This window comes from Sebastes fasciatus, chromosome 8 (genome assembly GCF_043250625.1).
Source record: "Sebastes fasciatus isolate fSebFas1 chromosome 8, fSebFas1.pri, whole genome shotgun sequence".
NCBI classification, from domain to species: domain Eukaryota; kingdom Metazoa; phylum Chordata; class Actinopteri; order Perciformes; family Sebastidae; genus Sebastes; species Sebastes fasciatus.
The window spans coordinates 4,322,014-4,336,425 of record NC_133802.1 but is presented as its reverse complement, the minus strand read 5'-3'; the positions used below and the strand labels follow the sequence as shown (position 1 = coordinate 4,336,425).

The 14,412-nt window shown below is 41.1% G+C and overlaps 1 protein-coding gene across 2 annotated transcripts in view; it reads left to right on the top strand.

Moving 5' to 3' along the window:
* The window catches only part of LOC141772166 (plexin-A1-like), a 353,749-nt gene that overhangs the window by 194,489 nt on the left and 144,848 nt on the right, over positions 1-14,412 (top strand). For both annotated transcript variants that reach the window (XM_074642860.1, XM_074642859.1), the window contains exon 8: positions 680-779. In XM_074642860.1, coding sequence (XP_074498961.1) covers positions 680-779 — 100 coding nt within the window. The remainder of the gene's footprint in view (positions 1-679; positions 780-14,412) is intronic.

Sequence of the window (14,412 nt, the reverse complement as noted above, 5' to 3'; positions counted from 1 at the left end):
AGGTGAGAGGACAGTGACAACACGACTGTCAAGAAAAGTGACAACTATTTATTCATATGAATATTTACAATTTATTCCATTTATGTATTCAATATTGAACATGTTGGAGCTACAGTAAATTAGTCGCGCTAACACAGTTGTCATGCTTTGTTAGGTTCTCTGAGTGTCTGAAAGTTGCACTTTCTAAAAAAAAAGAAAGTTTCCTAACATTTCGGACGCTTAACAAACTTTTGTTTTAGAGAGAAGACGACTCTAATTCATTCCTGGCTCCTCTCGGTTGAGCGGTTTTGTTTGATGCTGCACAAATCTAAATTGTTTGCTTCATTCAGCCTGTTCATTCATCTGTGTGAAACATGAGTCACTCCGCTCTTTAACTGCACCCGTTTCTTTGTGATTATCATAATAAGAAACTGCTGATTCACAAACTTACTGCACACAATCCATAAATGTATACGGACAGCTTCAGAACCGCTTCCTCTACGAAATACTATTGATTCAGCTCCGGGCTTAACATTTCAGAATACACATCGCCTGGGCTCGGGCATGAACCTGGGTTCATGAAACATTTTCCATTACTGTATATGATAATATCAGTTGTACAATATAGAAATATTGGAAGACTGTTGGAAGAAAAAAAGAAAAGCATGCTGGTAATATGGTGTTTTGTGACTCCTCATAGGTGACCAACGTGTTATAAAGTTGTATCTGAAGTCGAAGGAGACGGGGAAGAAGTTCGCCAGCGTTGACTTTGTCTTCTACAACTGCAGCGTCCACCAATCGTAAGTTTTTGATTTTTTTTTAGTTTCAATTTTCAAAATTAAGAGTTTGTTACTAAGTGTAAAGGAGTTGAATTAGAAGTGGAAGAAAGGAGTGAGAAAACGTCTCTTTGCATATGCCCTCCACCCGGCTAGATGCAGACTGGTGGAAAGCATTGATCAATAGAGGGGCGACTGTGGTTCTTACCCCAAAAGCAATAATGGTAAAATATTGGCCTGCAAATAACTCCTATAATGGAGAATGGAGAGAACAGCATGCAACCTTTGCTAATTCATTATTCAATGTATTCAAGCTTTTTACAAATCAATTAGTTAATTAAATCTCGAGCAATAAAGGGAGTACTGGTGAGTGAAATAATAAATCAATTGCTAACCATGCAAGACCTCGATGGGCAGCCGAGCTTGGGAGGCTAAAACGCGTCAGTCGTGTTTCTTGGAAATGAATTATCCCTAATTTAAGTATAGGAATGCTGATTGGCTTTTCAGCACTGGTTTGAGAGCAGTTTTTGCATGTTTAGAACGGGGAAGGAGAGAGAGACTGGAGAGACTACACACACATTTTTATACACTATTCTAATTTGGTGAAGAAATGATTCATTAAACATATAAATCTACTATGTTATTTCAGTCGATGCAGTATTATTTGTGGTTGTTAGAGCTGAACAATTAATTGTTTTTTATTAAAACTGAAATTTATAAGAGCCCAGATTTCATTAATAAGTCAAAGTATGATATGTTAAAGGGCTGTTTTAGTTGTTGACTGTTGTTGGCTGTAAGGACAACTCTTAGCTAATAGCTAATTAACACTAATTAGGTGAGGTGGCCAAGCTATAAAGTGAAACTGCTGTTGTCTGTATAATGTTATCTGCTCTCTGCATGCTGGGGCTGTACAATTAATACTCTTCCAAAGATGTTTTTTTTTTTTTTTAAAGAAACCATACTAAAGTTCAGTAACATACTGAACTGTTGCGAGTCTATAGAGAACAGTTAGCAGCTAGCATGGTAGTCTTTCAGTGCAAGTGACCAACAGCTGGCAGGTAGCAGACAGTGGTCAGAATATTACAGTTTTTTTTATTATATCAGTGTTTTAGCTTATCACCTTTAGACTTTGAAATAAGACCTTTGGTATTTAGGGCTATAGAGCAGTCTTTTCTTCAAAGCATCTTTGCTTTTCTGGGACGCTAGACTTAGCTTCAGCTCAGCTAGATGTTGCTAAATGCTGTCATTTGCTTATTTGCATATACAGTATAGTAGGGGTGGGGAAACAAAATCATTCACCTATGTATCGCAATTTTTTTTTTACAAGTTTGAAATCGATTTTTTTCAATGCCAGAATCAATATATTTGCTTTGTTTGAGTCTATGTGGAGGTAGAAGGAAGTTACCGCTTTCATTGTTGTAGTCTGAGTAACGTGACGTCATTTCCATTCCGTATTTGTCAACCAAAACAAACCGCAATGAGCCGACACGACAAAGCAGAAAACAGCAGAGGGTTTGCATGGATACAAACTGCAAACTCACATTTTAAATCCAGCGTGGTAAACACTACACATCCAGTAAAGGATGGAAACACTTTGGGTTTCACACATTGCAGGAAAAGCAGAGCTAGACATCACGGCTAAAGCTGCATGCTAACTCTGTCATGGACAGGAAACGTTATCGTATCGCGGTAACGTGCCGTCAAGCCGGCCGTCACTCTGATCTCCGTGGTCAAATAGGCCGATGCTACAACTGTAGAGCGCCCATATACTGACAGTTATGTTAAATCCATAAAAACGGCCCCGATGGAGCTGACCATGGATGTATAAAGAGAACGGAGCTGACGGGAGAGCTAGAGACGGACTTGGAGGAGTTAGAGGAAGTATACACGTGTGTATACATCCAGTTTTTAAAATAAGGTGTTAACAAAGGGAACTTTATATTCAAAATACATATATGGAAATATGATTGATTGAATTATTTTCACAAGAAGTATAAAACATTACATGTGCCTTATAAATGAAAAAGAAAATACCACTAATTTGTGAGGGAAATGTCTTTATTCTTTGATTTTTGGGTTGCTGGGAAAAAAAAGTAATACATAATTCCTGACAATGACTGATATATTTGACTTCAGGACATCTCTGACTACATACATGCTGAAAATCAAACATTTTTACTAGATCAATTTTGAGATTTTCCAAAGTAAAAGTCCTTACAAGTGTATGATTCAACTTTTTCCCATGGTCTAGTGTTAAAAAAAGTTATCAAAAATCGCAATAACTCATAATATTGAATCACAATGCTTAACAAATCCCACTACTTAAAATCGCAATACATATCGAATCGGCACCCAAGTATCGTGATAGTATCGAATCGGGAGATAGGTGTATCGTCTCAGCCCTAATATAATATATAATGTCATTACGCAAAAATTGCGTATTCAACGTTTAAAAGATTGAAAACATTTTTACAATTGAAGTTCTTTCCCATTATCTCAATATGCATCTAAATCTACCTGTAATTACCCAAAGTTTTATAGAATGCTGATATAAAATAATTCTTGTAAATCCTTGTAAATATGACAGTAAATCAAATGAAAAATTAGATAGTGACACATTCATTAAGAAGTATTGGAAACTCTCTTTAACAGAGCGGAAATAATGTCTTTCCAAAAAGTCGTAGCTATAGGCGCTTTAAATGGAAAATAAAAAATACTAAAAACAAATCTTGTTTAATGCTATGTCGACTACACATTGGCGGCCTGGAGTTTAAATCCTAATATAGGTCAGAAAAAAATTAATTTTTCCAAAATTGTTCACCCTCAACAGTGATTTTGTCTTGAAAAAGATTTTCAGTCGAAGGTCCACAAAGAGAGGAGGGGGAGAGAAGAGAGGGAAGCAGAGCAGCAGCAAGATGGGCCTGATAATGAATGAAGAAGAATGTGTTCTTAATTGACCTGCCTTGTTAAATAAAGGTTAAATGAAAATAAATAAAATGTCATTCCTAAATGACTCTTGGCTGCTGCTCTGAAGTCGCTGAGTGGGATACACTGTTACACTCTCTCTCTCTCTCTCTCGCTCTCTCTCTCTCTCTCTCCCTCTCTCCCTCTCTCCCTCTCCCTCTCCCACTCCGGTTTCCACCACCTGGCACAGGCTCACATCTCTCATTTAGGTTTCTGCACTTTGTGTCGATACACCTGAAATGAAAATGCATCTGTGGCATACACAAAGTGGATTTCTCTTTCTCTCGCCAAGCGTAGATTGATGACAGCATTACTTCCTCCCCTAATGTTTACATCATTTACAATATCCTAAAATAAGAACAAAACCCATTTGGGGCTTTTTTCCTTTTCTTTCTCTCTGTCTTTTGGGGATGAGATGAACATATCTTGTAAAAGAAAAGAATAATAAAAGGCAAAGGAGAGTCAGAATATCAGGACATATGGAAAACCGAAACAGAAAAACAGTACCAGGAACTCTGGGCCCTTTTTAAATTATCTATAGCGCATGGTTTAAAGTGCATGGCGCGGGTGCATTTAGGGCGTGTCCAACTCCACAGTTAAACGGCGCATAACCTGGCCACAAAGTAAGGTGCAAGGGGAAATGGGGTTGTATTTAGTCCCTTAATTAATCATAGGTGTGTTTCGGACGTAACAGGAATTAAACCGATCAGAGTGTCATCTCCCATTTCATTTAAGATTCAGGTGCGCTTGCCGGAGGAGCGCTGAGAGCACGCTGCAGGTTGAGCAATACGGAACTCCTGAGAGCCTTACTTCATTATATTCCATTATATTCTGAATTGACACCTACCACCTGAATTTAGTGTTTTCCTTAACATAAATAAAAACATTGTTCTAGCGCCAACACTGTACTAAACTGAGGAGGAGGAGAGCTGCTGCTGCACCCCTGTGTGTGTAACAAGCAGAGTGTGTGCGTGATGTGAACCTGCCTGTGTAGACACATCTTACTATCTGAATAATGTACCCTTTAAATAGCAGGAAAATACTGCGCCAGACTTTAGACCAGGTTTTTGTTGGTTAATGGCACAATCACTTTCTGCCGCGTAAAGATAGCAATGCGCCAACAATGCGCCTGACCACACCGCATTTTAAGGCCAACACGCCCATGGACGCATAGATGGGCGTAAGTATATTTGCTACTTAGACAATGTGGGCGCAGGGCGTGAAAATGACAACTGTGTCAGTGTGATACTAGCAGCGAAAGTTGCGCTGCGCTGTGCTCCGCTTTGCGCCAGGTGTAAGATAGGGCCCTCTGTCTCCAAAGTGTCTTTTCTTCTGTTCTTGTTTGGCTTAATTTGTGCTTTTCTAATGCATCCGAGGAACCATGAAGATTAAGAAAATAGACCAAAAATGCATTAAATAAACTATGACCCAGGAACTCAATTTAGACTCTGGTCCCTCTGTTGAAAAAGTTCCCGGGCCAAAACAGTGAAAAGAAAAAACTCCAAACTACAAATTATGACAATAACCTTTAATCCCTGAATCGCCGGCATTACAAGCAGCCAGTAATAAGGAGTGTAAAGTGCACTTGTCCTGCTTCTGTTCTCTTCCACGCCACCATCCCTCCCCCTATCCCCCTGGCCCCTCTTTTCCTCTCCTGCCTTCCCACCTTCCTCTTGTCTGCCTATTACTTTCTCCTCTCCCATCCCTCTCTTCCCTCCCCCGGCCCCGACCCCTCTTAGCCCTCTCCACCCCCCCACCCCTCCCTCCCTTGTCTTGCCCCTCTCTCGTTCATCAGGCCCATTTATTGCCTGCGCTCCGCTCTTGGCCCTGAATATATCTGCATAGTAATAGGCCGTTAATTAGCTCTAGCCGGGGCGCCTGTGTGAGATGGTCATAATGGAGTGGGCTTGGAGAGAGAGCTCACCTGGGCCACTTCTCAGCGCCTCCAGGCCCAGTTCAATAGCTTTGATTCATTCTGTTAATGTGTGGGTGTGAACATGTGCGCGTGGAGTTTTCTGTTTGTTCCTTGTGAGTTAAAGAGCGTACAGGATGTGTCAAAGTAACTCCACTGTAGTGTATATTTATGCATATTTTTGTGGATGCAGGAAGTGTTTTCTCATTTGTGTGTGTGTGTGTGTGTGTTTATGCCGTGTACCCCTGATTAACCAGCCCACCTAGCCCTCCTCTCTTTGCTGCATAAACAGGCGTGCTGCTGTTTAAGCCTTTGATGTCGGCTCCGCCGGCCCCCACAGGCCTCCGCAGGACTGTAAAACTACAGTGCAGTTATCACCGTGGCAGCTGTAACATAAACTCACGTATTATACACCACCCACCCCTCTCCCCCCCACACTTCCCCGTCACCTTCCACCTCTCAATCTTTGACACAGCCTGCAGCAGGAGGCCGGGCGCCGGAGCCAGCGGCGTTCAGCGGCAGATAATGGAGTTCTCCTCGTGGGCGTGGTGGGCGGGTGAAAGTACACACAGACGTACAGTATCAGCACAGATGCACGAGCTGCGGAGTAGCCTGCAGGCAGGCAGGCGCCCGGAGGGGCTCGTGTGCAACTTCACACAGGCTTCGCTAGACACGCTCAAAGGTGGATGCAGCACCTGCGTCGCACGTTCTCACACAAACAGCACACAGACTTGGCACGGCAAATAACGCTGCGAGCTAGTTACATACGCTGTTACAATATTAGAAATTTGCATTTTAAAAAAAAAGGTTTGAAATTGTTTAATTGAGCATGCGGGAGGAAGAATAATACATCTTTAAAGAGAGGAAGAGAAACAAATGGGAGGGAGAAGAGCGCCGGAGGGGAAGAGTGGGACGAGGAAGAGAACTGCTGTTCCCTGAGAGCTGCTGAGGGAACCGAGAAGGAGGCATGGAGAGGGAGAGCGAGATATAAAGCAGAGTGTTAGCGAACGAGGCAGAGATTGTGTCCATTGTGTTAGGAATAATGCGTCCCACACAGCGAAAAGGTTAGCGCCGCAGCCTCAGGCCACCATGACCATTACAATATGAAAGGAGCTGAAATCTATGCAGTGAAAAGAGGCACTCAAGGGAGGGGACCAGCCCACGCTCCGGCCCCCAGGAAGGGCTCTCACTTCCAGGCAGAACGTTCGCTCTGGCCTGCTGCTCAGAGACTACACTGGCAACTTCTGGCAACTCATCTTGTTGGAAACAGTTCAACTTTTCACCATTAGTCGATTTCTGTTGCAATAGTTGTTGGTCCAATTTTTTCAATAGGTGTGACCCGCTTTAATTAAACTGCGGGTTGAGACGTACTGCTTTTGGACATCGCCGTGACAAGATGCAATAATAACGCATAATGAGTCCGAGTCCCCTGTTGAGAGTCTAAACTTCTCATTCGGTTCCTGTGCTGTATAAACTTAATGATGTATGCATCATTTTATTGCTGCTCACTTTGGAGCTTTATTGGATAAAACACAAAGAGGCCTATTAATAGATCACATAGCACAGCCGGTCTAATCTCTCTGCTAAACAATGTCCACATGAAACGTGGGAGAGATGATGTCGAGCCAATCTTGAGTTTTTAGTCAGAATCACAACATGCCTATGGCTGCTTAAAGCACTGACTAGTAGAGCTGGAACCACACACATATCCCCCTGATTCAATACTATCACGATACTTTGGTGCCGATTCGATATGTATTGCGATTTAATTTTATGATTTGTTTCATTTTTTGTTGACTTTTTTAACACTAAACCATGGGAAAAAGTGAAATCAAACACTTCTAGGGATTTTACTTTGGAAAATATCTAAATTGAAACAGCATGTATGTAGTCAGAGATGTCCTGAAGTCAAATATATCAGTCATTGTCAGACATTATATAAAAAATTTTCCCAGCAACCCAAAAATCAAAGAATAAAGACATTTCCCTCACAAATTAGTGGTATTTTCTTTTTAATTTATAAGGGACAGGTAATGTTTTATACTTCTGGTGAATATAATCCAATCAATCTTATTTTCATATATGTATTTTGTATATACGTCTCCCTTTGTTAACACCGTATTTTGAAAAACGGATGTAGTCACACGTGTATACTTCCTCTAACTTCTCCAAGTCCGTCTCTAGCTCTCCCGTCAGCTCCGTTCTCTTTATACATCCATGGTCAGCTCCATCGGGGCCGTTTGAATGCATTTAACATAAATGTCAGTATATGGGTGCTCTACAGTTGTAGCGTTGGCTACATTTGATCACGGAGATGAGTGACGGCTGGCTTGACCGCAACGTTACCGCGTTTCCTGTCCATGACAGAGTTAGCATGCAGCTTTAGCCGTGATGTCTAGCTCTGTTTTTCCTGCAATGTGTGAAACCCAAAGTGTTTCCATCCTTTACTGGATGTGTAGTGTTTACCACGCTGGATTTAAAATGTGACGGTGCAGGTCGTATCCATGCGAACCCTCCACCGTTTTCTACTTTGTCGTTTCGGCTTACTGCGGTTTGTTTTGGTTGACGGATACGACGTCACATTACTCAGACTACAACAATAAAAGCGGTAACTTCCTTCTACCTCTGCATAGACTCAATGAAGCAAATATGTCAGTTCTGGCATTAAAAACGCCTCCCTCCCCCCCCCCACTGATTAGGGTATTAAAGCTTTATGCTTCAAAATGGGTCACAGGCCATTTAGATCGACACATGTTGTCATGTTCTGGTGAGCGTTAGATACTTCCTAATTAGGAAAGAATTGCAGCTTTTATCTGTGACTCCATCCACATTGAGCAGAATGAAATGAGCACTTTCATATACGTTTGTGCGGGTGCCATTGCTCGCATATCAACAGCTTTGTTCCATCGATCCGGCCTCGCCCGGAACAAAAGCTCGGAGAAGATGAAAAGGCGTTTGACCCAGCTCTGTTGCCGGGCCTTGTTAAATAGCAGGGGACTTTATTGACTACATTGCAGCTGCGCGGCCACTTACCCGAGTCAGTCGTCCAGGCATTGACAGCTCTACTGTAGGACAAGTCTCCACAGCCCAGGTGACCCAGAGGAATGCTACGATGTCAACACGGGCGACAGCTCGTGTGTATAGGTGTGTCTCAGTCTCTGCGAGTGTGTGTTATCGCGGCCGCGCTGCACACACACAGGGCTGCGAATGTGTGGCCACACGTCCCCTGCAACAAGAAATCGATAAACCCCGGGGTTAATAGTGAGGAGGAACTGGCTCACCAGCTCTACTAACAAACAGCAGACTGTTAGCATAACCTCAGTCCACCCTGCTCCCCATGGAAATCCACTGGCATTGATTATAAACCTCACACTGCAGTTCAGTGGAGTCTCAGCAGCTTATCGCCGGCTATATGAAGCCCCTATCACTCTGACACTCCAATACAGGCGATTTAGGAGTTAACCCTCTAAAATCTGAATAAACCAAGGACAGAGAGACAAAGACAGAATGCGGATTAGACTGAAATCCAATTTAAAGTCAGTCTTTCTGGCGGCAGGGGTGGCATTGTGAGCTGAGCAATTGTCCTTCAGTTTGGAGGACCCGGTTTTAAACCCCCGTGGTGGCTCATTACTGGGCCGCTTTCGCACTACAGACGTGTCAGAGATCACTTGTCAAACAGTGAAGGTACTATTGTGATTTATTTTTCCTTTGATTTTACTGTTAAAAACAGTAAAGTTAGCATCTCTTCATGAGCTTTATCCGAGATAAAAACCATTCCTTTTTTATTTTCCGAGGCAAAGCCAGATAGCAGCTGATTAGAAACAGGGCAATATTTGTGATGCGATGCGTTGTTTTATTTTATTTCTTTATTTGTGCGTATAATAAAATATAGCAAAAAGAGAAGAGATATATAATAACATAAATAAATGCACAGAGATGGGTTGAAAAAAAAAAAAAACCTGAGGGCTTGTCAAAATATAAAATATCTAAAAAGAATACTATTTCCAAACAAGAAATGCTAGGGATAAAAAGACAACGAGGAAAAAGAATACAAAATAATAAATGAAAAAAAGGATGACGATAACAAATGTTTACACTGCTTTCTTTCGCTGTATCCGCCTCATTTACATAATAATACTGTACCCTGTCGAGAGAAGTTTGAGATCTCTTTTAAGAAGCAGGAATGAGGAGTGACAGCGAGGCTATTTCTATAGAGCTGACTATATAGAAGATCAACAGATCTGGTGTGATAAGAGTGGATCTGACACCTAGTTACAAAGAAACTGTGAAAGGAAGTGGGTAGTGAATTGTTAAGAAATTGAAATACAAAAGTATCTGAATTACTGGTGTGTTGTATCTGTCACTGATAAGGTAGCAACATGACCGTAATGTACTGTGAAATGAATGTCAACCTATGCCTACATGGCTGTATGGATTTAGGCATTGTACAGTACAATAATGAGCTCAGCATAGATAGATTTTACTATAACCCCTAATAGTAACTTTGACTGTAAGAAGGGACTTCCCGTGGCAAGGTAATGTCATGCAGCTTTAAAACGTTATACACTTTTTGGCCTCCGGGTGGCAGTAAAACTCTAAAACAAACTGAAACACACACAGCGTTATCATCATGCTGCCTTGACGCGGTTATGGTTAATGCGAGCAAACAACTGCCAAATTACTAGTGATGGCGAGCAAATTGTTTTTCGCAAAAGGGTTAATTTCACGAAGCCTCGTCTGGGCTTCACGTGCACACGAAACCACCTATTGGTCAAAGAGCAAAGGGGAAGATATATTACAGATGTGAGGCAGTGGTTTAACCGGGGAACAGCAGGCAGTGAATGTGCTTAACTAAAGGAAAATGATAGAGGGGAGACTTTATTCATTTTTATTCAGGAACAATAATTTCTCAACTGTGTTTCGGTTTCGGGCGTCTTCGATTTTTACGTCATTGGTCTAAAACAGTACAAGCCTCGATACGAGCTTCACAGAAAACTTCCTGGATTACTGGACACAAGCTCTTAAGCCTCAACACAGCACGTAACATTATGACAAATTACACGTCCAGCACTATAAATTCCAAGCAAGTTAAAAAGAAAAAGGCTTAAAAACTCCCAAATTCTCTACGGGGTTGTCACTGCGTGTGTCATATAAAGAGAATAGTTCCTCAAGGAGCTCACTTCACGCTTGTCTTACAGCTTCATTAATCAATATATTTGATTCAATTTATTCAATGTATCAACATTAAAGGGATAGTTTGACATTTTAGGAAAATGCAGTTATTTGCTTTCTTGCCAAACGTTAGCTACCACTCTAGCCTGAGATTTTGTACGAATTGAACAAATGTGATATAAACGACACGTTCCCACTCACAGCTCCAACTATGACGCTCTACGTATCACTATTGCTTCAGTTTCCGCTTGTTACGTGCAGTCACTGTTTTTTCGTTAGGCTATAAATGGAAAAATCCCATTGTCTTTTTGTCGAGGGTACCAGGGCGATGCTAACTTCCTGGTTGGTCTACAGAAACACATCACCCTGGAGCACTCTATAGCTTCACATTTAGTGTACAGACATGAGAGTGGCATCGATCGTCATCTAACTAACACGATATTAACATGGAGTACAGTCCGCAGTGCAAAGCAACGTTGGGCAAATAAATGTGGAGAGCTATATAGCTGGATGATGGATCCATAGAGAGGACCCCACATGTTCCCAGTCACTTCCTCAGGGTGGATGTGATTTGGCGAGCAGAGACTGTGGGTGTGTGTGTGGGTTGAGTTATAGGAGGCCTGCTTGAGTACATTGACAGCATACTGGAGAGAGGACTGACGCAACATGTAATTAGAGCTCGCTGTTCTTAAGCCAGTTAAGTGGAATTTAGTTCAAAAGTGGTGTAAAGACTACAAAGCCAGGACTTCTGGTTGAAAAGAGAATGTCATCAACTTCTGTCAGTCTCCGTAATTATTGTTTATTTAACTTTTAATTTGTTTTCATCGTTTTTGCAACACACTTTACAGCCCAATATTAAGTGGTTTCTGCAGCTAGCAAAGACCTCCTGCATTAAAAATGACAAGAATGTGACAAAGACTCCCGTGGGTTGACAGAAAAGCAGAGTGTGATTTAATACAGCGTGATATGAATATGTCAATGGTCATATTTAAACACCTGAAAAAATTATGATCAAGCAGAGGCTGAACAAAATATATTAAGTCATGTTACAGGACATGTTGACGGGTGAATTTAGAATAGAATTAGAGCTGTCAAACTATCAAAATGGTGAATCACGATTAATCGCATGATTGTCCATAGTTAATTGCAATTACTATTATGATTATCTGTTCAAAATGTACTTTAAAGGGAGATTTGTCAAGTATTTAATACTCTTAACGACATGGGGGTGGGCAAATATGCTTGCTTTATGCAAATGTATGTATATATTTATTAGTGTGGTTGCAGAGAAACTGATAATTTCAAGATATTGCAAGTCAATCTGAAGCCATCAATGAGGTTTGCACAAGCTGATGCAGCTTCATGTAGTGAATGTAATACGTGTCTTGTTCTTCACAGTACATGCTACTGCATTAATTTTTTAATGCCACTGCTGTCAACATATTAGACAGGCTCAAAGTGGTGAATGGTGACTCGTCACACATTTTATCTGATGTCTTAAAGCTGATCTAATCATTTTCTATTAGGGCTGTCAATCCATTAAAATATTTAATCACGATTAATCGCAAATTGTTTTGTAAAATGTACCTTAAAGGGAGATTTGTCAAGAATTTAATACTCGTATCAACATGGGAGTGTCCAAATATGTTTACTTTAGGCAAATGTATGTATATATTTATTATTGGAAATCAATTAACAACACAAAACAATGACAGATATTGTCCAGAAACCCTCACATTCAAAATATGCTTAAATCATAACATGGCAAACTGCAGCCCAACAGGCAACAACAGCTGTCAGTGTGTCAGTGTGCTGACTTGACTATGACTTACCCCAAACTGCATGTGATTATCATAAAGTGGGCATGTCTGTAAAGGGGAGACTCGTGGGTACCCATAGAACCCATTTACATTCACATATCTTGAGGTCAGAGGTCAAGGGACCCCTTTGAAAATGGTCATGCCAGTTTTTCTGCCAAAGTTTGGAGCTTTATTTTACCTCCTTCTTGACAAGCTAGTATGGCCTGTGATATGACATATGATGTCAGTATCTTCATTCTACCTTTTAAACTGAGCCCACTACAACCTAAAAATCGCTAGTTGCGTTAATGCGTTTAAGAAATTAGTGGTGTTATTATGGCATTAACTTTGACAGCCCTATATAGACAATATGTTTGCCATTGCCAAGGTTTATTTCCCCTTGTTCATTATGAAACAAAGCTTTGCTAAAGTGAATAACTATTGAGCAAATGTTGATTTAACTTCTCATGTGCTAGCTGGGGTCCATCAGCCTGTAAATATAAAAGTAAAATCCTAAACTAACCTTTATGTTTTTGTACAAACTTCCCTCGCATTGCTTTTTTTTTTCTCTCTGGTAGCCATGATAGCCTTGTTTTTGTGTGGTAATCCATGTTGCATATATTCATTTTGCTTCCTCAACTCTGAAGAAGAAGAAGAAGAAGAAGAAGAAAAAAACAAGTGTTATATAAAAACAGGCTTATCTTGGTCTGCCAGCTTAGTTCACTGTAAGCCTCCAAGCATGGAGAATAAGAAGGGAGGAGTGGATCGCCAAGGATTCTCTCCTGCTCTCTCTCAGCGTCCGCCTTGGCCTCGCTGACAGCTGGAATAAAGTCTTAATGCAGGAAGCCACAGTTAACACTCGTCGCTCCAACGCGATTTCTGGAGATTTGGCCGTAACCATTTGATGTTGTGCGAACGCGTCGATGCGTGTCCACGCTCGGCCTGTCAGCGTGTGATACGCGTCTCCTGTTGAAGGGTTTTTCATCTATCTTTCCACTCTTCCTGTATTCCACTTGGCAACAGCTCTCCCTGAGCATTTCAAACCTAATCTATGATGAATCCAGCTCGTAGAAGCTGGGTTTCATCACGGTGTTTCATGCTAATTAGAAGGCGCAATTTCACAAATAGCAACATAGAATTCTCAAATGTTTGGTTATTTATGTTTGTCTCCTAAATGTTGCTACACATTCAATTTATTTTGAATTTGTTCTCAGATGAAAGCATTAATTATGGTTCACATTAAAGAATAATAATGTCTAATACAGGGATGTCTTCTGATGCAGCTTTATGCTGCATTGAGGACATGTATGTCCCAAATTGAGTATTCAGTATTTCCAGATGTCATTTTTTTACTGGATATTTGAGACCAGTACTAATATCACTATTAAGCTATAAGATACTGGCATCATAACCTAAGGAATCAACTGGTACCAACCATGACATACTAGCTTGTCGGGAAGGAGGCTAAATAACGCTCCAAACTTACACAAAAGTTTGTCGAGGAAAAACTGGCAGGACCATTTTCAAAAGGTCCCTTGACCTCTGACCTCAGGATATGTGAATGTAAATGGGTTCTATGGGTACCCACGAGTCTCCCCTTTACAGACATGCCCACTTTATGATAATCACATGCAGTTTTGGGGTAAGTCATAGTCAAGTCAGCACACTGACACACTGACAGCTGTTGTTGCCTGTTGGGCTGCAGTTAAAGATTGTGACCAAGGTATTGAGTGGTACACTTGACAGTTGAAAAATAAACTTGACAGTGCTTTCTGGTGGACAAACCTGACACTGTTTCACCCCTAGTTTA